General features: G+C 38.1%; 3 protein-coding genes across 6 annotated transcripts in view; 2 read left to right on the top strand and 1 right to left on the bottom strand.

Annotated features, from left to right (window-relative positions):
* The first annotated feature begins 1,950 nt into the window (after positions 1-1,950).
* On the top strand, positions 1,951-23,287 carry coro6 (coronin 6). The gene is made up of 11 exons (XM_079898767.1): positions 1,951-2,162; positions 5,223-5,422; positions 9,414-9,536; positions 11,983-12,112; positions 12,237-12,415; positions 13,508-13,627; positions 14,025-14,129; positions 14,204-14,349; positions 15,678-15,735; positions 15,862-16,089; positions 16,979-23,287. The coding sequence occupies exons 2-11, from the start codon at positions 5,225-5,227 to the stop codon at positions 17,099-17,101; spliced, it is 1,410 nt and encodes a 469-aa protein (XP_079754893.1). The 5' UTR covers positions 1,951-2,162; positions 5,223-5,224; the 3' UTR covers positions 17,102-23,287.
* Positions 19,436-23,448, top strand: LOC307174685 (protein ABHD15). Its single transcript, XM_079898761.1, has 2 exons — positions 19,436-20,507; positions 21,924-23,448. The coding sequence occupies exons 1-2, from the start codon at positions 19,588-19,590 to the stop codon at positions 22,591-22,593; spliced, it is 1,590 nt and encodes a 529-aa protein (XP_079754887.1). The 5' UTR covers positions 19,436-19,587; the 3' UTR covers positions 22,594-23,448.
* Positions 23,279-27,230, bottom strand: part of taok1b (TAO kinase 1b) — a 35,634-nt gene continuing 31,682 nt past the window's right edge. For 3 of the 4 annotated variants that reach the window (XM_079898758.1, XM_079898759.1, XM_079898760.1), the window contains one exon: positions 23,279-26,548. In XM_079898758.1, coding sequence (XP_079754884.1) covers positions 26,033-26,548 — 516 coding nt within the window. In that variant the 3' untranslated portion in view covers positions 23,279-26,032. The remainder of the gene's footprint in view (positions 26,549-27,230) is intronic. The other variant, XR_013824024.1, reaches the window with a different exon arrangement.

Genomic DNA, 27,230 nt, shown 5'->3' with positions numbered 1-27,230 from the left:
CAGATGCTCCCTTCAGTGCACCAGAGTATGGAGATTTACCCTTATTAGCTGATAATTCTGGTTATGTTCAAGATGGACATGCACATTTCTATCATAGCCCTCCTCTGAGAAAACCTAGCGATACGTTTGTTTCAGTCTCATCTGAAATGATCAGTGTTGGGGGTAATGCATTACAAGTAACATGCATAACGCATTCAGATTACTTTTTTGATGTTACAAGTAAAGTAATGTGTTACAAGTAACATGCATTACCTAATCAGAATACTTTTTGATCTAACAAGTAATTAACTACAAGTAATGTAAATGTGCATTACCTAATCAGATTACTTTTTGATGTAATGAGTAAAGAAACGCATTACAAGTAACATGCATTACATAATCAGATTACTTTTGATGTTATGAGTAAAGAAACGCATTACAAGTAACATGCATCACATAATCAGATTACTTTTTGATGTTATGAGTAAAGAAACGCATTACAAGTAACATGCATCACATAATCAGATTACTTTTTGATCTAACAAGTAATACATTACAAGTGTCATACATTATGTAATCACATGACTTTTTTCGATGTCAATGAAAATTACATTCTAATAATACAAATACATTTATTTACAGTAAAAAAAGTCACTGCAGATTAAGTTTTGATTAAGTTTCAAAAACAATATTCACATTATAATTATGAATTGTAGCTGAAATATAGCAATTGATGCATGACGTCCACTACAGTGGACATGTGATTAATCAGAGTTTTCTCTCAATCTAAAATAAAAACTTGGAAAATTTTACTGTGATAGGACTCATTAGATATTGCTTGATGCTGCAATATTTTTTTTACCTACAAGAGTCTCCTAGGATAGAAGGAATCGGTGGATATTCCGGAGCAACTTGGCATGTCTGACTGACCCTTGGCCATCTTGGTTTGGAGGGGGAAAAATCGAAACACAACGGCTTGCCACTTGGTTGTAATTTATAGGATGATGCACCAGGGTCCAATGAAGAGGCTGATATGCAACTTTGCCATAAAAACCCATGCAAATTCAAGAAAATCCTTTTTTAATAGCTGTCCACTGTAGTGACCACTATGCGTGAAAGGGTTAATTTCTAGTTAGTACATAGTATATATTCAGTTATTGCACAGCTCTCTAGAATACTTGATTGTGATTGGTTTGTTATGACATTCGAGGTCTTATCATTCCTGATAATGAGCATTGTATCCACCGTATTTTCTGAATGTGCCAGACTTCAGATTCATGATTAGTCGTTAAGAATAGTGCAGTAAACAGTAAAACTTTGTGCTACAAACCAGTGTTTATAACAATACGTTAAAATAATCTGGTAACTAAGAAATAACAGTTTGCAATATCAAGCAGCATAATGAGCTGTTTTGTAAAGCTAAAAATAACTGGAAGTGAATGACACTGAAGCTATAGGTATTAAATTTACAAATGGCCGCGCCCGCTCTTGTGAAAAATAAGGTGGATAACAGACTATGTGGTATGTGAAGCTGTCGTATGTCTCCCATATCACACCGCAAATTCGCTCTCTCTTGGATGGTAGTTTGCGTCTCAGTTATTGATGTGTATACTTCAGTATTAATACTAGGCTACTGTAACATTGTTGTATTTTTCATCTTCAACGTTCAACTGATGCCACGAAAAGTAAGTTATGCCGAATTTTAGGATTTATTATTGTATTATTGTAAAATCACATTTGCATAGGCCTAATGACTGTCAGTTGTTTGTGACTATCTGCTGCAAAAGGGCAAGCTTGAATGTGGACATGTCAACATTTGTTAAAGCACATTTAAACACGTTTTGTTTTTCCTTATTTCATAGGCTATAACAATAAGGAAAAACAAAATGTGTGTAAATGTGTTGTCAAAATGGCTTGCCATATATAGCCTATACACCCCGTCTATGCACTCATCCAGTCCCCCCAATCCACCTCTCTCTCTCTCTCTCTCTCTCTCTCTCGATGTTCAGGAACAACTAGTGAGGACGAACTCCTGCTAGTTCTGCGAGTCCGTAGCAAGTTTGTGAGCTGGAATAAACGAGACGCTTCTAAAAGCGCAGCGTCCAGAGGAGCCGTTAACCGCCTCGAGAAAGGGGGAGAGCAAATTTAAAGACAGAATCAGCGAATATTCCCCAAAGACAGAGGTAAGTGATTCATTTGATTGACAGTTATGCAGTTCCTCGTGATGGAATGCTGCATTGTGACGACACGCGCGTTGTCTAGTTTTGTAAAGTTCTATTCTGTTATAGTTACGTACATGCTGTGACATCATCATAACATATCAGTGCAGCACGTTCTGCTTGATCATTGAGCTGATGTAGGAATATCTATAATTAAAGGCCAGGTGTGCGCGGAATAGCTGAGGCGGTAAACACTGACATTGGCATATTTTCATTCTGTCCCTTTGTACATTTGGAAGGATCTTGTCTGGAGGGGACAGAGTGGGAGACACATGGTTAGTTTGGCATGACTATATTAGGAAAGTGACCGTGTCTGAAGACAGTGGAGAGGGCCTTCTCACATGGGACACACTGTTGTGTGGTTTATACTGCATTCTGAAGGGGTTTTAACAATTTTATGTGGTGTAGTATCAGTGTCAATTACGTTTAATTGTGTGTCTCAAACTTTGCGCGCTGCTGTTACAACTTATACATAAAGCCAGTAGAAAACATGGATGTTTTAAATTATGAATATTAATTGTGGTAATCATTCAGATATGCTTGTTCAACATAATTATTGTCATCCCCTTGCCACCTAGAATTTTAATTCAAAATGGTAAACCTATGGCAAATGTTTTAATTAAAAACAGCCAAAATTGGAAACAAATATAAATTTTATATATATATATATATATATATATATATATATATATATATATATATATATATATATATATATATATATTAAAAGTTCTAAAAACACAGCAGTACATGTCTGGTCATCTAGATTAGCCTATACCAGTTCTGTTCTGTAAAAGTTAACATGTAAATCTTTTATCAAAGACTGCTCATACTTTGTTGGTTAATTAACATGATTATACATCATTGTCAGCACTGATTGCAATCACAATAAATAAAAGGCTGGATTTAATCGTAAGAACTCAAAATAACTCTTCTCAGAATACTGGATACAAAAACACGTAAAACAGAACATACAATGCAGTGCTGGTCCTAGACTTCTGGGGGCCCTAAGCATAACCTTTTCAGTGCGTTCGTAAAAAAAACCCAAATGACACCCCAACCCCTTAATCTGTTCTTTCAGAGCAGTTTCACTGAAAATGAGCCAGTCAGTAATATAAATATATTACTCAGTCAGTAATATAAATTTTAAAAATGACAAACAAAAGGACAAATACAAAAGAAAAAAGATACAAATTAAATAATTTTAGCCTACTACTAATAATACATCTACTATACTGAAATTGAATAAAGTAATCAAATGTAAAAAAAATAAAAACACTGCTTAGTCTTCACCGTATTAATTAAATATACATTGATTCTTATTAAAGTAACTAAAGTTATTCAGTGAAGAGCAGTGAATGATTCTCTCATTCACTTTGCCAACTGTTTATGTTCACTCAAGACATAGCCTTACTGACTTTGTTTAAGTGAAAATTCCCCAAGACGGACATTTTGACATATTTTTGTGTGTATTTGTCTGTTTAAACATACGCCCAAAGCCCAATGTAGCCTATTCTTGTCCGTGCTCTCTTCGTCTCAGATCGCGCACACAGAAAGCCACCTGGGGAACAGCGTCTCGTTCGTGTGTTTTTTTGTGTGTGTGTGTATCATGCACATCTGACAGGAGACTGTATGTTAACTTATGACAGTCACATTACACGATTAATCGCACAGCAATAGTCATTAAATCATTTTTGAGAGTAAAGTGGCCCCCTGGTGGTTCGCGAGATCTAAGCAACTTTGCGTATATGGAGGACCAGCACTGAGACAATGAACTGAACAAACTCAGGGTTTAAATAACACACGTCAAACTAATCAATGAAATAGAGAACAGGTGTGCTTCAACAATGAAAAACCAAGGAAACCAAACTCAAACACAGGAAACTGAACTAAAACAAGAGCAAAACCCACCCAAAACAGACAGTATGGTCTGTAACAATCATGTTATTAATCCATTTTTATCTCAGAATTGTTTTTTTCTTTCCTGTAAATCCTGTAAGCTAACTTCTGCTGTCACCACAGGAGGGTCAAACATGATAGTTATTTCATCCCTGTGACTAATTTCTAATTGGTTAAACTGATGGGGTTATCATTCAGTCTGTGTTAAAACACTCCAATGTTTTTAAGCTCTTGCCCAGCCATGACTTGTTCCTTGTTGTTCAGTAGGCGCTATTTAGGGTACCTTTGTGTTGATGATGTGGAATGTGTGTTTGTTTATGTCAATGATCTGTTGAAACTTCCACAAATAATACTCTCTCCTATTACAACTGGGAAAAAAACGGGATTTTAAAAGACAAGATAACTACAGCAGTAATATGTTTATCATAGTTATCCCTGTCTCCATAATATTTCCTCATTATTATTCTTAAATTATTATTATTGTTATTAATAACTATAACAATGTGTTCAATGTTAGTATGTCTAATGCTGTATTACTGTAATCTTAATATGAAGCTGTGTATTTAAAACTTTAAAGCAATTTCATTTTTATTATTTTAATTGGTTTATTTTACTGTCATTGACATGTTACATATTTAAATAAAATATTACAATATCAAAATAATTACTATCATTCATATATATATATATATATATATATATATATATATATATATATATATATATATATGTTTTAATATAAAAAATCACAACATAGGTTGTGATTATAGGTTAGTGTCTCATCAGCCACACATTTCTCATTTATGCTGTACTAACCTTATAGTTGCAGTATACTTGTAATTTGGCAAAATCTGTTTCATAAACTCACATATAAAAAAAAATAATCCAGCATGTATTTTAATGACATATTAAAAAGGGAAAATAAACAACAGACAATAGTCAACACAAACAAATAACAGTGTGATAGTGATTCCTGAACAGCTTTACTATGGAGTGTACTCAAAATAATAAATATTAAATATTGTATGTATTATAAAGGCTATTTCATTATATATATATATATTCATAGATACACATATTATATTATACACATATCTTTCTTACACCCTTCTCTGTTTTTCACAGCCATGAGTCGCAGCATTGTGCGCCAGAGTAAGTTCCGGCATGTTTTTGGGCAGGCGGTGAAGGCGGATCAAGGTTATGATGATATTCGGGTTTCCAAAGTGACATGGGACAGCTCATTCTGTGCAGTTAACCCAAAGTTTATGGCAGTTATTGTGGAATCCAGTGGTGGCGGAGCATTTCTTGTCCTGCCTCTCTCAAAGGTAAGTGGCTTGAGGAGAGAACTACCAGAACATGTAAAGTTCAGGGCTCTGCTTTGTCTTTAGAGGTAGTGCATTGTCTGTTATCTGTTGTCCCAAATACAATGGAATTTATACATGTTAAATGTAACCTTTGTCAGTAACATTTTATTTTGACGGTCCACTTTAGACATTCTACTAACTATAAGTAACTTTGCAACTACATGCCAACTAACTCTTTTTAGAGTATTAGTAGACTGTCTGCTTAATATCTACAATTTTATTTTGATGGTCCCCCAACAGACATTCAATTACTGTCAACTTATTCTACTAACCCACACCCTAACCTAAAACTCTACAACAGTCTACTAATACTCTGAGAGTTAGTTGACATGTTGCAAAATTACTTGTAGTGAGTAGAATGTCTAAAGTGAACCATCGAAATAAAGCGTAACCCCTTTGTCTTTTCTTTTATCTTCATGGGACTATATTTATGGGTATGTTTGTTCAAGAGTCTTAACCGTGGCTGATGTTAGAGGGGCCCATCCCCCACAGGGCTTCCATTTCACCCTCATAGAGGCAAAGGTTTGGATCCCATGGAAACAGGGTACACAACTTGCATATGTTGTCTGAAACTACTTCTGTGACATACCGCAGCTGAGTTTAGAGATGATAAGTAAGCGTTTGTGAGTTGATGTAATCCCTACATACATTGCTATCTCTTCTTATCTGTTGAACTTTAGAAGCTTGCATTGCAATATCAGCAAAGCAAATCATTATGCCAATATGAAGATCTTATGTCCATGTATCTTATAATCTGTAATATTTTATCACAAATACTGATGGAACTATGAAAATAGTATCATAGTTTTTTTCAGTATCAGATTTCTAATAGTTTATTAAATGGATAGTTCACCCAAAAAATGAAAATTCTATCATTTACTCACCCTCATGTCGTACCAAACCCGTAAGATTTTCATTCATCTGAACACAAATGAAGATCTTTTTAATGAAATCTGAGAGCTTTCTGTCCCTCCATTGAAAGCCTACGCAACTACCACTTTCAAGCCCCAGAAAGGTAGTGAAAGTAATCCATGTGACTCCAGTGGTTTAAACTCAATATTATGGAGTGGCGCGAGTGCTTTGTTTGCGCAAAAAACAAACATAATTTACCACTTTATTTACAAAATATTAATCTCCAACGCATGTTCATGCATCAACATCTGCTCTCGCGTGTCTACTCTCAACGTCTGCTCTCGTGTTTCAGAACCTCTGAAATCTGCCGATTTCTTCAGAATGCACCCATACTTGTATCTACCTTCTGGAAAACTCATCATTAAACTGACACTGACAAATGTAAGCATATGGTGTTCCTATTGGGATTTCACAGGTGGTTTCACAGTGGTTTCAAAACGTATTTGGACACACAAAATGCCTAAATGTCATCACATGACATCACATGCAAAAAAAAAGAAAAAAAAAGAAAGGAATACATTTTTATTCAGCAAGGAAAAATGATCAAAAGTTACAGTTCATAAATGTATAATATTACAAAATATTTATATTTCAAATAAATGGATTTCACAGATACATTGCATATTTGGACACTTAATATTGCCTAAACGTCATTGCATTAGAGAATACTTGTCTACCTGTGTGGCCAGTACCTGTCACCTGTCCTGTTTATGTAACACCTTAAGAATCAGCAAAAGGGTCATAAATAAAATGTATTATGAAACAAAAGGCAAAAAAACGATTTTGTGCATAGATTAGTCCTATTCAGTGTCTACTCTGCGCTTCTTGACTTGTCTCTGGTATCCATTAAATGGAGCATCTCTCGTCTCTGTCCAGCAACAGTGAAATTTCTCGCTGTGCTCGTCGCTAACTTCTCTGAGCTCGGTGGAAAAAAATCTAGATAAGAGTGCAAAAAATGTATCTTTATTGAAATGTATCTTTTGTATGCCTTGAGAAGGTTTTCAACCAACAACCTGAAGTTGTCTGCTTTGTTGTTTCTGAGAAGATATATTGCCTCTAACTGGAAGGATTTTCATGCCATCATTTCATAGTCAAATGCATAATCTCGAAGAAGTTCACGAATCTGAGGACTGACAAAGGCAACTTCCTCTAGCTTGGCTTCTCTTAATCTTGGAAATTTTCCACTGAAGTACTTGAAAGCTGCTTGTGTTTCTTCAATGGCCTTGACAAAGTTCTTCATCAGACCCAACTTGATGCGTGAGAGTGGTAACAAAATCTTCCTTGATTTAACAAGTGTTGGATGCTGAACACTTTTCCTCCCATGTTTCAATGACTGTGGGAGTGGGCAATATTTCATGATGCAATGGGAATCTCTTGCACAACTATCTCATTAGCAGAGAAAACAGCAGTACTTTATATTCAATCTGAAGACCAAGCGAGAGAGCAGCAACCTTCAAATCGCCACAAAGCTGCTACTGATGTCGGTCAGTTTATCTGATAAGATAAACTACAAAGATAATCAGGACTTGTCGGAAGGGTAGAATTGGGCCCAAAATAGGGCCCAGTATTTTGAATTGGGCTAGGTTACACTATAAAACATGTAGGAGATTAAAACATCTTACATTATTTCTAGTTGTTCCTAATGCATGTGCAACCTTTGTCAGATGACTCAGTCAGACATAATATATTGATCCACAGTAGTGTGTCACATCGCTGGGTCCATTTTTTTTTAGTTTGTCTTGATTCTCTAAGGGTCCATCAGTGAATGCCCTTTAGTGTAGCCTCTCTGCCGAGTCACGAGCATATATCAGCAGGCCTGGATAGACACGCTATAAATACCCAGCTAGCCATCTCCCCTGTGCTCAGTCTCAGGCAGGCCAAAAGAAAAACTCTCTTTTCAACGCCTCATCACAGGGTTATAAATACACACCAGGAGTATGAGGGGAGTGACTGGAGAAGGAGCAGCCGAACACAGAGCCAACACGTGCTTACATTAGCTCAACACGAATAACAAAATAACATCAAAGGTTCCTAGAATTCCTTATAGAATAACAGCAGTTTAGAAATACATGCTATAGGCACTTTCCAAAATAAGGGTGGAAAAATAAACGAAGAATTTTTGTGTGTATCCTTCAGAACCTTCAGAAAATGTTGACCATCAAAATAAATATTAAAAGAGCTGTTTTATTGTCTATTCATTTTGCAAAACTGTGCAACAAAACCTGGGAGACATTTACATGTTTTAAATGTTTAAAACCCTGATTTGTGTGATTTTGAATATTTGATCATTTTGAGAATATTTGATCATTTTGTTTAAACTTTGGTAACAGGGTTGAATAGTTGAGCTTGACGAACACAGGCTTCAAATTCTGTAAAATTTGAGAAAATGAGCTGGGCTGTAGAAAGGGGCCAAATTAAGTTTCTTCCTGAATCAAGTGTGTCACAATTATAATAATCTTTCATTTATTGATGGGGGGAAAATGTGGGACGCAGCTAAACGTTTTTAGCTGTATACACTACTGTTCAAAAGTTTGGGGTCAGTAAGATTTTATTTGAAAGAAATTACTTTTATTTAGCAAGGATACATTCAATTGATCAAAGAAATTTATGTTAAGAAAGAGTTCTGGTTCAAATAAATGCTGTTATTTTAAGCGTTCTATTCATCAAAGAATCATGAAAAAATGTATCATGGTTTCCAAAAAATACTTTCAATGTTTTCGACATTGATAATAATAAGAAATGTTTCATGAGCACCAAATTAATATTTTTTCTCCCCATATCAGCATATCATAATGATTTCTGAAGGATCATGTGACACTGAAGACTGGAGTAATGATGCTGAATATTCAGCTTTGCCATCACAAGAAAAAATTTTTTTTTTTAAATACATTAAAATATAAAATTGTTATTTTAAATGTAATAATATTTCACAATATTACTGTTTTTTTATCAAATAAATGCAGCCTTGGTGAGCAAAAGAGACTTCTTTGAAGGACAAGTCTTAACATTATCCTTTGTTCCTTGTTTTTCTATGCTATAGATGGGTCGAGTGGACAAAAACTACCCTCTAGTGGTTGGACACTCAGGGCCTGTTCTGGACATTGACTGGTGTCCTCACAATGACAACATCCTGGCCAGCTGCTCTGAAGACACCACTTCCATGGTAATCATCGTGACATTCATAAACATCTCCACTAGCCTTGTAGTCATAAACATGTTTCAGTTGCCTTTTTTTGAAGCACGTCTCCATATATCTGCTCACACTGGAGGGAAAGATCACAGTGACTGTCAATAGTGTTAATATGAAGGGTGATGACTGGAGTTAACGTCCAGGCATGGGACAGGAGCTGGTATTTATAAACGCATGTTAGAAGGGAGTGCTTAGCCAGAAACCTGTTCTCAAATAAGCCAGTGGTAATGACAGACAAGGAAAGATGGGCCTGAGGTGTCTATAGGGATGAGTCATTTCATTTTCAGCACACACTGAAACATGTGCATGTCCTCATGCTCAAACACTTCTGTATACAGTGACCCTATAAAGTATTTGGACACTTACAGTATGCTGCGTTCAACTTCACGCCATGTCGTAATTACCGTAATGGCGTTCTACTTAGAGCTGTTGACGTCTTTGTACTGGGAATTATGCGTTTCTGTGGCAACACTGTGGTAACATGTGTGTTGTGTTCTGAGGCAGGTTGAGGTTGAGAGTGAGGAGGAAGTGATCTGAGGTGTGCAGTGGAGTGACCAGTGTATGGTCAGTGGAGCAGTAGCACGTGTAAATAAGGTCTAATCGGTTACCTGATTTGTGAGTAGCCGCAGTAGATACTCGTTTGAGGTCGAATGAGCCAAGCAGAGTGTGGAAATCAGCAGTCTGAGGCTTTTCTAGGTGGATGTTGAAGTCTCCAAGAACTACGAGAGGAGTACCATCCTCAGGGAAGGATGAGAGTAGCACATCAAGCTCCTCCAAGAAACTGCCAAGTTGACCTGGTGGACGATAGGCCAATTTTAATAGGCCTAGTGATGGTAATTGAATGCGATTCAAATGAGCTGTTGTCACACTGAGATGGTAAAGGATAAAGTTTCCAGTCGTTTGAGATGAGAAAACCAGTACCTCAACCCCTTCCGGTCAGACGAGGGGTGTGTGAGAAAGTGAAGTTAGTGGAGAGGGCAGCCGGTGTGGCAGTGTCCTCAGGTCTGATCCAGGTCTCAGTTAGGGCCAATAGGCTGAGACCTGAAAAACTAGAAATAGATGTAATGAAATCAGCTGTAAATAAAAGATTATTGAAGCATGTTTTAGACTGTTTCAGTCTTTTTACTTTTACATTTCTAAGTTTAATTCTATGTTACTTGCCGTTACTTTGTAATTATTTGTGAAATTGACAAGCAATTTCTGAGTGATTTTTTCAGTGTATGTCACTGTTCAAAATCAAGACAAATGGGATTTGGACACTGCGACTTTAGAAGGACATGTTCATAGTTAAAGTGATGAGTTATACCTGTGTGAACCTGAAGAGAACTCTAGAAGTACGTATTTGCTTGCAGATGTCACTTGGTTTGATGTATCTACTGACATTCAGACATTTTGAAATGTGAGTATAAATACTAAAAAGTATTAGATAATATATTGAAAACTGGTATCAGAAGCATTTCCCCAAAGTTGAGCAAGACGATGTAAAGATGTATTATAAAATATGAATGGTATTAGAGCTATTTCATTACACTACATTACAAACGTGAATGGCATGCACTGTATGCACTGCTGTTAGAGGAGGTTAACTGCAGCTGTCATCTGTGCTGGCATTGCTGCTGTGCTCACTGAACACCAAAGGAACGTTCCCACTACATATTGCAAACCAATATATATCTATAAGTATACCTAAAAAGTTGAATCGTTGAATTTTTTAACTGTTCTATTATGTTACTACAGCAAAATTTAAACAAAAAGAATTTACATTATACATATTAACCCATTTAAGCAGAGGCAAATTAATGTATGTTTTTAACTTTTTTTTTGCATTTTAATTATTATATTAATAATTTTATTCATACAAATTTAAATAAAAAAGTTCTGTCATGAAACTCTAGATGGCGCAGGCTGATGGGTCCTTAACTCAATCTGCTAGCAATCACATCATTCTCTGTAGGGCACAGCTGATTGGTTTCTGCTGTATAAGTAGCCAATGAGCTCGCTGTTCAACCATCAAATCTGTGTTCAGCATTTGCTATAGCAGTGCAGCGTGCTTTCAGAAACCCTCCACCTTCCCCAGCTCCACCTGTATAGATCTGCTACAGGTAATTCATGTACACTATACTGTACAGCAGCAGCATGTCTTACTTGCTCACAGCAGCGTGTCATGTATGCACTGGCAGTAGCAAGTCCCGTACACAGCATCAGCGTAGCAGATCTATTCCGCCAAGACCAAACATATCAACATTGTCATACCCATTACCATGCTAACACATGTGAGTTGTCATGACAGAAATCATGCAGGTTGCAAGATGATCTAAAAATATTGCAGTTAATTATATTAAAAAAAATTACATTCTTGAAAGTTTGCTGAGTCCCCCTGGTTGAGAACTATTACTCTAATACAGTTGTGTTTACTCAGGTATGGCAGATCCCTGACCACACTCCCTCTCGCCCCATCAGTGAGCCCATTGTGGTGCTGGAGGGTCACTCTAAACGTGTGGGCATCATCAAATGGCACCCAACTGCCCGCAACATACTCCTCACTGCAGGTAAAGATCAGTCTGCATTACTGTCTTAACATCTCACTTTTAACAGATAATGTATAAAAAATAAGGTTACTTAGTAGTTTTCCCGCCATGCAAGATGGCTTAATTCAGTGTGCTTGTGTCTCAGGCAGTGATAATCTGATCATCGTATGGAATGTGGGCACTGGAGAACCCTTGATCACAATGGATGACCATCCTGATCTCATCTACAACGTCAGCTGGAACTACAACGGTAGCCTGTTCTGCACCACCTGCAAGGACCGTCGTCTCCGAGTGTGCGACCCCCGGAAAAGCGAGGTGGTGGCGGTAAGTATTATGGCATGTATGTATGTAGGAAAACCACAGACCTGTTGGTACTCTTGGACCAGACACATTAAAGGGTTAGTTCACCCAAAAATGAAAATTCTGTCATCATTTACTCGTCGTTCCAAAAATATTAGACTTTTGTTCATCTTTGGAACACAGTTGATGAAATTTGAGAGCTTTCTGTACCTCCGTTGACAGCTGCACATATGAATCAAGCAGTTTAGTCTAAAATTTTCTGAAGAGATATTATCGCTTTATATGATGAACTGATTGAATTTAGGCTTTTATTCACATATAAACATTCATCAACTCACACATCAGTTGTGGATAACGGGGAACCAATAATTCTCGTGTTATGCAGCATGTTTGAGCTTCAGCAAAAGGGTTGTTCTTGTGCGTCAAGCAGGTTCGGTTAAGCTTGTGTGAGTTTAAGTTTATTTCGCTGATCAATGTTTATATGTGAATAAAAGCCTAAAGTCTCTTCAGAAAATTTGGACTAAACCACTCAATTGATATTAGGGGTGGGCGATCTGACGATTTTATATCTACTTTTCATGCAAATCGTAGAGATTGTGATCTTTTATGTTCTCGTAATAATGTTAAAATACAGCAATGGCTGTCTACTAGAGGGCTGTGCTGACTGGCCAAATTATATCATGTGTCTTTCATGCGTGGTGATGCATTTGAAAAACAATTCAACAGCAGTAGGGCTGTGTGATGAATAAAATTTTAGTTGCGGTTTCGATTTTGGCTTCCAACGATTATGAAAACGTGATAATCAAGATAAAATGATCAGTGCTGCATGCCGTTCCTTTCCTTAAAAGCCTAAACTTAACGTCCAAATCAGGCAAATCATGTAACGTGACTGTCCTAAAATCTACTGTCTACTGCGGGACATGCTTTATTTTAAAAAGAGTAATTAAAAACGCATTAAACTGGGAAAGAGACTGATCCCCACGCGCTTTCTGTGCAGTGCGCACTGCAAGATGGCTTTTTGGGTAAACTATTTCTTTAAGATGTCTAATAAAAAACAAAAATGTCAAAATTAACAGAGATGTGGTGGTTGAAGTGAACTTTTTTTTTCTCCTGTAGGAAAGACTGGCCCCACATGAGGGGATCCGGCCAATGAGAGCTATTTTTACCAAAGAGGGCAACATTTTCACCACAGGTTTCACCAGGATGAGCCAGAGGGAGCTTGGCCTGTGGGATCCGGTAATGGAGCAAAATTAAAGTGACAGTTCACTCAAAAATCAAAATACTGTCATCATTTACTCACCCTCATGTTGTTTCATACCCATAAGACTTTGGTTAATCTTCAGAACACAAATTAAGATATTTTCACTGGTAATCAAAACTTGGAAGATGCAAAAACGGTTATAAAGGAGTTGCAAAATTAACCCTTATGAACTGAGCAGTTTAATCCAAGCTTTGAGACTTGATACGATTGATGTATAAGATGAACAGATATAATTTAGACCTTTATTCGCATATAAACACACATAAATAGGGCTCATCACTTGTTTTTACCTGTCTATGTGATGTATATGTTTGATTTCACATCCATGGTTTTCTTTCAAATAACTGATGCTGTTAATTTTTGTAATTTTAGACTAATTTTGAAGAGCCCATAGCATTACTGGAGTTGGACACAAGTAATGGAGTTTTATTGCCTTTTTATGATCCAGACACCAACATTGTATATCTCAGTGGCAAGGTATGAATCCATGTTTCATCTTCATTTGTTATGGTACTCCAACTGGCATTGTAGCGTTATCTCTGTATCCACAGGGTGACAGCAGTATTCGGTATTTTGAGATCACAGAGGAGCCTCCCTATGTTCATTACATCAGCACATTCAGTAGCAAGGAGCCACAGAGAGGAATGGGCTTCATGCCCAAGAGAGGAGTGGATGTCAGCAAGTGTGAGATTGCCAGGTCAGTTTTGCATGATTATACTTGTTGATTTGGAATATTGATCCATTGCTATGTGTTAGCCGAGTTAAAGGGATAGTTCACCCAAAAAAATTACTCACCCTCATGTCGTTCCAAACCTGTAAGACTTTCCTTCATCTTCGAAACATCTTTGAAAAATGAAGATCTTTTTGATGAAATCTGAGAGCTTTCTGTCCATCCATTGACAGCAACACAACTACCTCTTTGACACTTAAACAAGTAATAAAAACTCAGTGAGTGTTTTAGCGCAATTTTCTGACGTCATGGGATCACAACACTAAGAGATAGTAAATCTTTTCCTGGATTTTTTTTGTGCGTTCCCGAGATTAGACCTTCCTTAACATAATGCCGAAAACCCGAAGTCTCTAGGTGGTCTGGTTGAGGAGTAGATAGAAGTGCAAGATTGGTGCGCACAGACAGAACAGAAATCATGAGTTAACAATCGCAATTTTGTCCGGTGGAAAATTGCGCTAAAAAGTTCATAAAGAGATCGTAAAACTAATCCATATGAATTGAGTGGTTTAGTCCAAATTTTCTGAAGAGACTCGATCACTTTATATGATGAACAGATTGAATTTAGGCTTTTATTCACATATAAACATTCATCAACTCACACATCAGATCTGGCAAACAGAAGCTCAAGCATGTTCGCTTGACGCGCGAGAACCAATGAGGTTCATTCTCGTGTTACGCAGCACTTTTGAGCTTCTGCAAGAGCCAATGAAGTTCATTCTCACACGTCAAGCAGGTTCGATTGAGCTTCTGTTTATGTTCACTGATCAATGTTTAAATGTGAATAAAAGCCTAAATTAAATGTTCATCATATAAAGATCGAATCTCTTCAGAAAATTTGGACTAAACCGCTCAATTCATATGGATTAGTTTTACGATCTCTTTGTAAACTTTTTGAAGAGTCAAAGTGGTAGTTGTGTAGCTGTCAGTAAAGGGACAGAAATCTCTCAGATTGCATTAAAAATATCTTCATTTGTGTTCTGAAGATGAACGAAAGTCTTACATGAGGTGAGTAATAAATGACAGAATTTTCATTTTTGAAAATTCATTTGGACGTTAAATCAGCATATCAGAATGATTTCTGAAGGATCAAGTGACACTTAAAATGTAATTTATTTCTGTGATGGCAAAGCTGAATATTCAGCATCATTACTCCAGTTTTCAAACATATCACACTAGAAAACAGACTCTTTATTTTTCTCAATACACATTTTGTGTTTTTGTGCATAATTCATCAATGCATTATTCTAAACATTCACATTGAGCATTCCTGAACCTTTTCTTTTTTCATCATATAGATTATATAAACTCCATGAGAGAAAGTGTGAGCCTATCATGATGACAGTACCCAGAAAGGTAAGCACTTGCTCATTGTTGAGGGTTGTTTTAATTCTGAATGACCCCCACAAAACGCAAGTATTGGAAACAAAAGTAGGTTACTGATGATGAAGAAGTCAACTCTTTCTCTTTTTATGATTCCAGTCGGACCTGTTCCAGGATGATCTGTACCCAGACACAGCCGGTCCAGATCCGGCTCTGGAACCTGAAGAATGGATGGTTGGACGAGACGCAGACCCCATACTAGTGTCCATGAGGGATGGCTATGTTCCTCCAAAGAGCAGAGAGCTAAAGGTGGCTAAGAAGAACGTTTTAGACACCAGACCTGCAACACGTAGAAGCATGTCTGCTGTAGATGGAAGCAGTTTGCCAGTGAGTAGAATATCTTGCTTAATCTTGGTCTTGAAATGTCTCTTTCATGGCTTTTGTTCCTTCACCACCTGCTTTTATCAACAGTTCTTCAAAAGCAAAAAGGGCTGGGAATCTTATTTAGAACCGGGCTTATTGGAAGAAGAAAAAAAGGCAGATGAATGTTTTCGCTGTTGCTTGATGTCTGATATGATATTATTATGACTAAATTATATAATTAAAAAATTAGTTTTTTTTACATTGCATTACATTGTCCATGCAACAACAAAAAAAACGTTCTATGTAACAGTTTAAGGGTACGTTTACACATCGATGCACTAAAAAAAAGTTTTTCGCGTAAATGCGTCAACATTGTCAAAACGATCTCCGTTCACACACGGATCCACGAAAACTATTCAAAACGTTGTATTCTGCTGCCAGGCCAGTAGTTGGCGATGTCACTTTGTAAAGAAAAAGACTAAACGCGTAATATGCATGCGTATGACGTCGCCATTTTCACAAATTCGTGTTTTTTTTGTACATGGAGACAATGTCTATTTATCTATCTATCTATATATATATATATATATATATACAAAATATAGTAAATGCTATAATACTGTTTGGATCAGTTTTTTAAAAAATCTAATTCGGTCCTTTCTTGATTTCTACGAATCGTAAAAGAACCATTAGTGTTATCTGAATCAAAATCATTCAAACCTTTTCGATTCCCATCCCTAGAAGCTAAGCATGTCTTTCCATTTCCTGATTCCGTTTGTCCTTGACTTCCTCTTGCTTTTTCCCTCTTTTTTGCTCTTATTCATCCTCCTTCCACTACTCTTCCTTTCTATTTCCTCTTTCCATCTGCCTTCCTTTCTTCCTCCGCTTTCTCTTCATATCTTTCAAACTCTAGCCGCAGTTGTTGGAGAAGCTTGTTGAGGAGATCCAAAATCTGAAGGCCACAGTTCTCTCTCAGGAGAAGCGAATCTGTGACTTGGAGAATAAGCTCTCCAAGTACACTAATGGCACAGTCTGAATAAAACTAACTCATCCTGTGCACACTGTCCAATTCACTGCTAACTCTCACAGCTAAAGTATGAGCACAGATAGGCCAAGCCACCTCAACTCACCCCAGCTATGATTTAGTTTTATCAACACTGTAACTACAGTTCAAGTGGCTGTACTGCCACTTGACTTCACAGGCTCTTTCTAAATGGGAATAAATCACTTATAGTAGTTACATTTTGGAGCATTAGGCGATTTCATTTAGCAAAGGCACTTATAATTCTTTCCTGATGCTTTGTATTTACATTGTTAATATTGTGTAGTAGTACACAGTATTAGCTATATTCCTTAAATGCTTAAGGAATCATATCAGAAACCATTTATGTCAGCTATGTAAAGGGTAGGCAAGACCACCTTCATTTTAGGACTTACAAATCCTTGTATGCACTTACCGCTTTTAACCTTGAAATGCTGACAAAGAATGACAGAAGAAATGTAACTGCAGCGGTTAACAGCCACAGTGTCTTTGGTAGTCTCTGTGTGAACATACCTCATTGTAAAGACCAGGACTTGGGATCAGATGGTTGCATATGTAGCTCTTATTTAGTCAGCTCTGGCCAAACAACATCTATGACTATGGGCAAATTCCATTCGGAAGTGTGCATCCCTATGCCCCATTCACTTCGAAGGGCAGAACATGACCATGAATGATTAAATCACTTCCTTGATGTGACATTGCATGTTCCCTCCGCTAACGGACCTGTGGAAGGGCCCTTCGTGAAGGGATTCAGTTGTTCACTTTCTTTTGGAACGTGCCTACAAATGGCGTCCCCTTCCCAGACTGCCCTCCAAGGGTGCAAAAACGCTGTTTGGAATTCGCCCAATAATACGTCAGGACAGTAATAATGAGCTCAGTAAGTGTTCTGCACATCCCTTCCTACCATTTCATCGGAAAGGAACGGTGCACCCAAAAATCTAAATTCTGTCAGGATTTACTCACACTCATGTTGTTCCAAATTTTAATGTTTATTTTCAGTAAAATATAAAATAGGTTTTGTAGAATGTACAAGCTGCTCTTCTCCACACAATGAATGTAAATGATTACCAGGGCTGTTGAGCTCCAAAAATAAAAAAAGCACAATGTAGCATAAAAGTGGTAATATGACCGTCATGTACTATATATTCCAAGTGCTCTGAAGCCTTACGATTGCTTTGTGTGAGGAACAAACATGGCACAAGATGCATCATGCCATCATTTTGGTCTATAAACTATATATAGACCATAACTTAAGAAGAATTGGAATTGTAGTGCATTGTATTAATATTATACAGTTTTTTTTCCTCCTTTGTGAAGCTTGACAGCATCAAAAGACAATGACATTTATTGTATTGAAAAACAGCCTGAACATTTTGCTAAAACTCTACTAAAATCAGGTGGGATTTTAAATGACATGAAGGCAAGTAAGTGAGAACAGAATCTTAATTTTTTTTTTTTTGTTGAACTGTTCCTTAAGGCAGATGCAGGTTGCTCCTGGGCAAATCTTTGTTCACAAATCTTATAAATCTAAGTATAATGATTTGACATAGAAAGCAAAAGAATGTTAGCATAAAAAGCATGTCTCCATTTGTCCCTCTTCTGTAAGGAGTGCTTGCATTATTGATTCTTAAATTGCTACTCTCACTTTACACACCTCTGCCTTTCCAGCTTTGACCAACAGAACTAAAACTCATGTGGCTTCTGTTTAACATTTTAAAATGTAAATATTATTCTAGGGGGAAAAAACATCAAAATATCAAAACCAAAGACATTGTTTTGTTTTATGTAGAGGATCATTGAGTATTGTAGTTTGAATAAAACCCTTTTTGTACAAAATGTTGCCGTTGTTACATGCATTGTCACTCATAAAAATGGAAAGACACACACCACACATTTACCACAATGGGTAATTACTGTTCCTGAGACTAATGTATTTCTAGTCATATAGCAAACAGTTTCTCTGCTTAGTTATGGGACCATACAGCTATCTCATTTCTATTACCGGTATATAAACAACCCAGAAACAAAGGGTACTGGTTTGGGGGTAATATCCTCATGGTCTCCTACCTATTTCAGACTGTTAATAGTCAATGTGTCCAACCTCCACAGCACTTGAAGTGGGTTCAGATGGAAGTAAAGTAAGAATGGCTTGAATCTCAGACATTTAGGTAGCAAATCCTCCATTAGTTCCATTATAGTGCTATTGAACTGCTTCTTATAGCTAAAAACAGTCTTTGGACCAAAGTATTGTTAATGATTTCTGAAGGGGGAGTAGAGATGTTTGCTATGGGGATGGGGGAGGTGCAAGTCCATTTAGGTTGACGCACTAGTGAGAGTAGGACAGAACATTTGGTTTAAAGCTCTGAGTTTTTCCACTTGCTCACTTGAGGAAACCATTGCCTACCAACCTCAGTGCTAAGGTATGTTCATTGTTCCATTGGATAGACCTACAGGTTACAGACTTCGGAGCAATCACAGCAATGTGGGAATTCTTTCTCTGCCTGCTACCTTCTCTAATGCTGATCCTGGTAAAGATTTTGCTTCGATTGAACTGGATCTGTCATCTTGCAGATAGTACCGTTCAGCAGTTGGGTCGCTGTATGTGGATTATGGCCTGTAGAGTCCTGAAACTGCCGCATATTCCAGTCTTCAAATCTATAGGAGAATGCCAGGCAGAGGTCAGACTGATCTGTAAACCCACGGCCCTTGCCAGCCACCTGAAGAAACACTGCTATGCTTTGACCCAGCCTCCATTGGCACGATGGCCTCAAGCCGACCCTCATATTCAGATAATCACCCATCTCATGTGGCCCACAGAGGAAGGTGCTGAACTCCACGGAGGAGTCCGCTTCAAAAGGGATAACCTTCTCCTAGAGGACGGGGGTATTGTGGCCCTGGACTGGGCTGTGAGTCTGATGGAGCAACAAGTTCAGGCCAAAAGGGATCATCATCCTGGTGGAAAAGTTCTGGGCCTTCACTCCAACAATCCGGCTATTGTTATTATAATTCCTAATGCCCTGGGCAGAGTGACGCCACACTTGATCAGATTGTGCCACCAGGCTTTACAGCAGGGTTTCTATCCAGTGGTGTTCCATCGACGTGGTCAAGGTGGTTGCCCACTGACCACTCCACACTATCAGGAGTTCGGAAATCCGTCTGACCTTGTGCAAGCGGTAGCATACTTGCGGAGTCATCATCCATCCTCAACTTTGCTTGCAATAAGTGAGGGCTCGGGATCAGGGTTGCTGCTGTCATATCTGGGGGAATGTGGCTCTTCATCCTATCTGACGGCTGCTGCTTGCATTTCTCCTGTGTTTCATGGCCAACTGTGGTTTGAGTATGAGCTTCCTTGGCTCTATCACTGGATAGTCCTCATCTATCGCAAGCTTCAAATAAACAGGTAGCAAATTACACAGAAATGTAGACATTTGATCTTTAATGAAGGTGTTATCTTGCAAGTATATTCTGGACTGCATAATCTATACTGTACTCTACTATACTCTTTCCTTTACTGAAGTACTGTTAAGGTACTGGTTAAAAAAAAAGCATAATAAAAGTAGTTCATTCAACTACAGCATTTCAAGAAACATCCTATGCCATTTGACATCACCTCAAGGCAACCTTGTGTGACACTGAATTTTGAGAGCCTTAAAGGGATAGTTCACCAAAAAAATTAAATTATCCCATGATTTACTTATCCTCAAGCCATCCTAGGTGTATGACTATCTTCTTTCAGATGAATACAATCTGAGTTATATAAAAAAAATATATCATTGCTCTTCCAAGCTTTATAATGGTAGTGAATGGCGGTCATAGCGAATGGCGTCATGCATTGCGTCGGGGTTACTCTTTTGACGCAAGTCGACTTGCGTAGGCCGTTTGTCGGAAGCTAGGTATTTTAATTTATAAAGTTTTAAATATGGATATTTTTCTTACACAAATGCATCGCTTCACTTTAGAAGGCCTTTATTAATCCCCGGAGCCATGTGGAGTATTTTTATGATGGATGGATGCATTTTTTTGGCATTCAAAACTTTTCCCCTATTTACTACCATTATAAAGCTTGGAAGAGCCAGGACATTTTTTTATATATATCTCCGATTGCATTCGTCTGAAAGAAGAAAGTCATATACACCTAAGATGGCTTGAGGGCGAGTAAATCATGAGGTATTTTTCCTTTAAAAACTATCCCTTTAATAATGATCTTGCCACAACTTGGCACACAAATCATATGGACTACTTTTATGATCATTTTTGATGGTTCCCAATCCTGTCCCTGGAGATCTACCTTCCTGAAAAGTTCAGCTCCAACCCCGATCAAACAACTGAACCAGCTAAATAAGATCTAAGCACTTGATAATTACAGACAGGTGTGTTTAATCAGGGTTGGATCTGAACTTTGCAGGTAGGTAGATCACCAGGAACAGGATTGGGCACCCTTGGCCTACAGCATCAATCCATTGCATTTTCTCTTATGCTGCCCACACACCACATTATTTTAGCTCTGATTTTCCACTTGCGACAGTCAATGGAGATTTTAGACAAAAGCCGTGATCTGCGATTCAAGGTCTGCAGTATATTCGTATATCGGATGGGCAGCATTATGGTGTTCCACAAAAGAAAATCTTTGGCTTGGAACAACAGTAAAAAACACTTAATTTTTATTTTTGGGTGAACTGAATCTTGTGAATGGAAAATTACCAAAATCTACAAGCTAAGTTAGGGTATTGTAAGATGTCACAGTGCAAATCTGCCATATTAAAAGGCAACTAGGATTACAAACTGTTTGAATTTAAACATTTGACCCCTTCCACAGGTACGCCACTGCTTTGAGCTCTGTGATGGATGTAGCAAAAATTCTACAGTCCAGCTCTTTGCAAAATATAGAAGAGCTCATGTTCTGTGCTACCAAGCAGTCCGATCACAGAATGTCAGACTCAATAGACCAAGTTGGAAAGGACCGTTCAAGATCATCAACAAAGCCTGATTGGGCAAGTTATTGGGATAGGAATGAACCTTTGCGAGATGCAGACGAAGTGGCAGTGCCAGTGCTCTGTTTGTGTAGCCGAGATGATCCTTTACTTCCACCTCTCTCCACTGTACCCAAGGCACTTTTTCATAATAGCCCTTACTTTCTGCTGGCCATAACAGAACAGGGAGGCCACTGTGGCTTTCTTCATGAGGATGGACATGGAGATACAACTTACTGGAGTCATTTTGTGGTGTTGGAATACTTTAGGGTAGTTGCCGATTTCTTTGGGGTAGAGGAGAAGAAAGGGTTCAAGGATGATGTTGCACACCGTGGCAGCCAGGGCCTGAGGCATAGCGCCAGTGCTGTGCTGTCCAGAAGGAGGAGGTCAACCTTGCTCCGAAAAGAAAGGCCCATCTTAGGTTCACGAAGACGGCAGATCTCAACTCCCTCGGACAGATTCACATTTGAAGAAGAGCAGGTGGATTTTACTTGGAATAGATCCTACACTCGCTGAGTGAGAGAAGCAGGTGGTATCATAAGATCATAGTAGAATGGCAGTGCTAAACTTAATACCAAGAGGCACAGAACATGCTTAAAAACTGTTGAAACCACAGTTGTGTGGAAATGAGCAAGAAGGAGATTACAATAGATACAGATTTAAAAAGCGAACAAAATGGAGATGTAATAAAAATACATGTACTGACTGGCATGGGGCTTAATCAGCCTATACCATTAGATGCTATATTAAGCCATCCCATTTTCTTTGTACAAACTAATCACATGGAGCAAGCTGGGCAACTCTCTGTATGCAAGTCAATTTCTCCTCACTAGATATGATACCACAGTAAAGATCTCTATAACAATTTTTTGGACTCAGTATCTGAATTCAAGAGCACCGTGTTGAAAGGAATCAATATTGTTAAATAACTTGAACATTGACCATGAAAAGTATGTACAGGAAAGACTACACTTTTTAAGTACAATTCGATTTTAAACATACACAAATGTGTTAAAAGATACAAATGACAAAACCAATATATACTAAAATTACTTTATTACAGTTGATTTATTTGTCCAGTAGCCCCCTGCCAACAAAAGGAGTAATTACAAACAAAACATTACATTTGTCCCCCTAAGTTTTCATATTTTTTGTATATTTTAATTCACTTGTAAGTGTTTTTTGTTATGAATAGTCATAACTTTTTGTAATCTCTCCGACATTCAGTTTTGCACAATCTATACATTTTAATACAGGTTATATATGGATTGCTATGGTAATGTTGAAAGCCGGAAAAATGAGAGGATGACCATCAAAAGAAAATGGCTGAAATACTGGTAAACGCACTGTACAGAGATGTACCACCTTCCTTGATTATTATTTATCCTGTTGTTTTCACACTTTTTCAAAGGCTCATTAAAACAAGGATGCTAAGAGCTTCCAAAGAAATGACTCTCATATAACAGGGCACACTGCTCTCCTTTGGAAAATACTGCATGACCCTGTTTGCAAGAGTAAACACGATCACATTTTGAGTCTATGGCTGTTCCTCAGGTCCAGTGATTCCATTAGAGTACTGAATGTGATTAGATGATTGGCATGTTATATATAATCTCGTTAATTTGTTACACTTGGCCCAAATCTTTAGGACTGGCTATGCATTGGCTCAGTTGGTTTAGTTAGTCTAGACTGAGATAGGCAACTTCATGTAATCTGCAATCCCATGCATATACCAGAAGTGTGCCAAAATAGTGTTCAGAATTGATAAATATTGTAGACAGCACTGACGTTCCAAACCAGAATTTCTTTTCCTGGAAAACAATGTTTTTGAAGCTCTTCTGTAATAGGCATGATGGCAGTTGAATGCCATGAATGTTCTCTTTTTTTGACCGAAACAAAAGAAAACCCATGGCATTTGTGTTTCAGAATATTAAAGTTCACTGTTGGTTCACAGATAACAGAACATGAGTACTGGCACGAGTGAATATGGTAATTCATACCTTTGAAAGCAAGGAGAGCAAGAAGCAAAGAGAGGACGATGGAAAAATCCATATAAAGAGTGATATCCTCCTCTGTGTGAATCTAACTTGCAGGGAAAATAAAATCTTTTTTGGCTTCGCTTGACACCTCTGTAATATGTGTGTGTGTGTGTGTGTGTGTGTGTATATAATAATTTTTTCTCTTTTTAAATATTCAATATTAGAAACCAAGTTATTTTTTTATTTTATCTTCACATTCAAGCAATTAAATTTTAGTCTAGTTTTAACTTGGGTCTCTCTTGATTTCCATTTATTCATTTATTTAAATTTCTAAATATACAATATACACAAATGTTTTCCTATACATCTCACTTAAAGCTGTCTTCTGGCTGTATACCCTTCCACCATAATGTTTTATATGCTATCTAACCTTGTTTTTCATTGCATTTTTAATCACTTTTTGTTTTTCTACATGCTGTGATAAGTGTTCGGTTGGAGGGTGGGCAGCAGTCACTGGAGCTCTGGGGTGGGCATGGAAGAAACCAAGGCATTGCAGGGACGACAGCAGCGGCACCCACCCGCCCGCCCAGCAAAAACATTCAGCGGTCTCAAGCCTACCCAACCTAGACCTCCCCACCCTTAAAATCCACACAACACGCTCTTGTAAAACCCAGCCTGAGAAAGGGGAGGAGGGGGCACCCGAGGTCCAGGAGATCTGCTCGTATATGATTGTAGTGATCAACTAAGAGTAGAAAGGGATGGTAAAGTGCTTTTCTGGGATGTTACGCTCAGTGAAAGAAGATGTGAATGTGACAGGCTATTCTCCTTTTGCATAGTTGTGATTGTTACCTTTGGCATCACTAAATCAAAAGACTAAAACGAACATTAATATACTTTCAACAGCTTTTGTCATACTGGTATCCAGAAGTGAAGATCTACCTTGCCAACATGCTTTAATGCTTATGTACATTCACATAGCAAACCCTGTTTTTTAAAGTGTCATTCTACATATTCAGTCCAAGACACCCCCACTTTTCAAGACCTTCACATTAATGTAGTCATTTTGCACACCTAACTTATAACCACCTACTACTACTGTATGTCCTTTTGGCATATAGAAATGGAACAAACCTGTTACACCTATTATCAGAGTTTTAAGCTTTGTTTTCAAAAAGCAAAATGGCATCCTGCTCTCCACAGTTTTTAGTGGAGGGATGGCAATGCATGGCAAAATTGTAAAATCACGATAATCCAATAATCAAAATAATACTCCTAGCAAAATCTTGGAATTTCACAGTATCTTTTCATAGTTAAAATTTGTTCTGGCACAAAATAGCATACGGTTTATTAACACATTAAAACATTAGTGCTTTATAAAAGAATACGCTAGACAAAAATCAAGTGCACTGTAAAGCTTGATTCTTTCACATTCTGCTAACCAACCTATTCCGATCATTTCCTTTTGGATTCATTCAACTCCCTCTCTTTGCAAACGAAGCCAGCCGAAACAACCTGCTAATAAGACCATGATAAAACCCACTGCATAAAGACTTGCATACAATACACAGCATTCATTTATTCATTCTTACCATCACTAACATTCTCATATCAAATCTAACGCGCTCTAAAATGCACATCGCATCACTGCAAAAATGACTTAGTCATTCTGGATTCTAGCTGAAGTTTGATAAAACAGGCCAGAATATTTTGACATTCTGGATTCTAGCTGAAGTTTGATAAAACAGGCCAGAATATTTTGACATTCTGACTAAATATATAGACATTCCCTAACTGGAACTTCCAGTGAATGCATTTTGTGCTTGCCATGTGTATAAAATATGTATTCCGAGGACTAGAAACAAAGGAATGGGTGTTAAAAAAAAAAAGAAAAGAAAAAAAGACCATGGTGCCCCTTTATCCCTTCCCCTATGGCATTTTAGGCCAAGACAGGTGTTGTGGGAGAGCAGCAGGGGATCTTACGTGTAGGACAGGTGCGAGCCATTGGAAATCTGAGAGGCGATGCTGGCACTCCTGCTCATCCCCTGCTCACTGCGGCCCCCTGAGGTGGCCCGCCGTACCGCCTGGGGACTGTTCCGTAGCCCACTGCTTCCCACACTCGAGCGCTGACTGCCTCCAGACCCGTGGTGGCCCCAGGGAGGTGGTCCCCCTGAAGACAGGCCGTGACCCCAGGGCTGCTGGATAGAGCCACCGTGGCTTGGGTGTTGGTGGTGGCCGTGCTGGCTGCCGCTATGTTGCCCTCCCCAGTGTGACCCCTGAGAGCCTGGACCGTGCTGAGAGCCCCAGCTACTCTGTGCCCCTGGAAAGCTGTGACTGTGTCCGTCGGACGAAGCCAGGCTGGAGAGCACCATGTTGCTGAAGCCCAGACGCATGCTTTCAGAGTCAAACGCCTCGATCTCCCGGGCCTGCTTCTCGAACAGACTGCGGATTCGTTCTGATCGCTCGTTCTGCAGGGCAACCATCTCCTCTTCAATCTGACCAAAACCAAAATAGAATCAGGTAACGCTTCAATGATGACATGAAATCTTCCCAGCTGCTACAGGGATAGTTAAAGCTGGAATACACTATACAATGATTTTTGCCCTGATCTGCAGTCTGGAGTGTGCCGAAAGTCAGAGCGATTCTGCAGATTTTGGGCAGTCAGAGTTGAGAGATTGCACAAAAAATTGCATAACATCTTTGATATTTTGAGCAGATTTTAGAACACATCGTTTTCATTTGTCATGCATCTCCAAGGTTTTTTGTGGTTGGAACCTCAGTCGGCAAGTTTATGATGCCTAGAGTTCAGATTTTAAAAGTGTATTCCAGCCTTTAGTCAAAATACTGTCTCAATTGTTGACCCTCATGTCATTCTAAAACTGCAACAAAAGTAGAATTCTTCTTTTATGTTCTAGAATCCGTAGAACATAAAAGTAGAATTTGTTTGGGTAGAAAATTGCAGGGTCAACATCCTTAATGGCAAAACATAAAAAGTGAATTTGACATGAATTTAGGCTAAACACGTTCCTCTTTTTTTTTTTTTTTAAATGCTTCCGAACTTTCAACCTTTGTATTCCACCGGAAACAAACTTTCATATTTGGGTGAACTTTACCTTTAATTCTCATTCTGGAATGTCAAAAGCTCTCCCCCTGTAATTTCTGTAGTGTGCTGCTTGG

This window comes from Squalius cephalus (assembly GCF_949319135.1).
Source record: "Squalius cephalus genome assembly, chromosome: 17".
In the NCBI taxonomy this organism is placed as follows: Eukaryota; Metazoa; Chordata; class Actinopteri; order Cypriniformes; family Leuciscidae; genus Squalius; species Squalius cephalus.
Note: the sequence above shows the minus strand (reverse complement) of the source record. Positions and strands in the feature narration are given on the sequence as shown.

Excerpts from the sequence above, each read along its gene's own strand:
- LOC307174685 (XM_079898761.1), top strand. The coding sequence starts at position 19,588 with ATGTGGGAATTCTTTCTCTGCCTGCTACCTTCTCTAATGCTGATCCTG. Across the intron at positions 20,508-21,923 it reads CGCAAGCTTCAAATAAACAG|GTACGCCACTGCTTTGAGCT; the intron begins GTAGCAAATTAC and ends CCCCTTCCACAG.
- coro6 (XM_079898767.1), top strand. The coding sequence starts at position 5,225 with ATGAGTCGCAGCATTGTGCGCCAGAGTAAGTTCCGGCATGTTTTTGGG. Across the intron at positions 14,130-14,203 it reads TTGTATATCTCAGTGGCAAG|GGTGACAGCAGTATTCGGTA; the intron begins GTATGAATCCAT and ends CTGTATCCACAG. Across the intron at positions 14,350-15,677 it reads AGCAAGTGTGAGATTGCCAG|ATTATATAAACTCCATGAGA; the intron begins GTCAGTTTTGCA and ends TTCATCATATAG.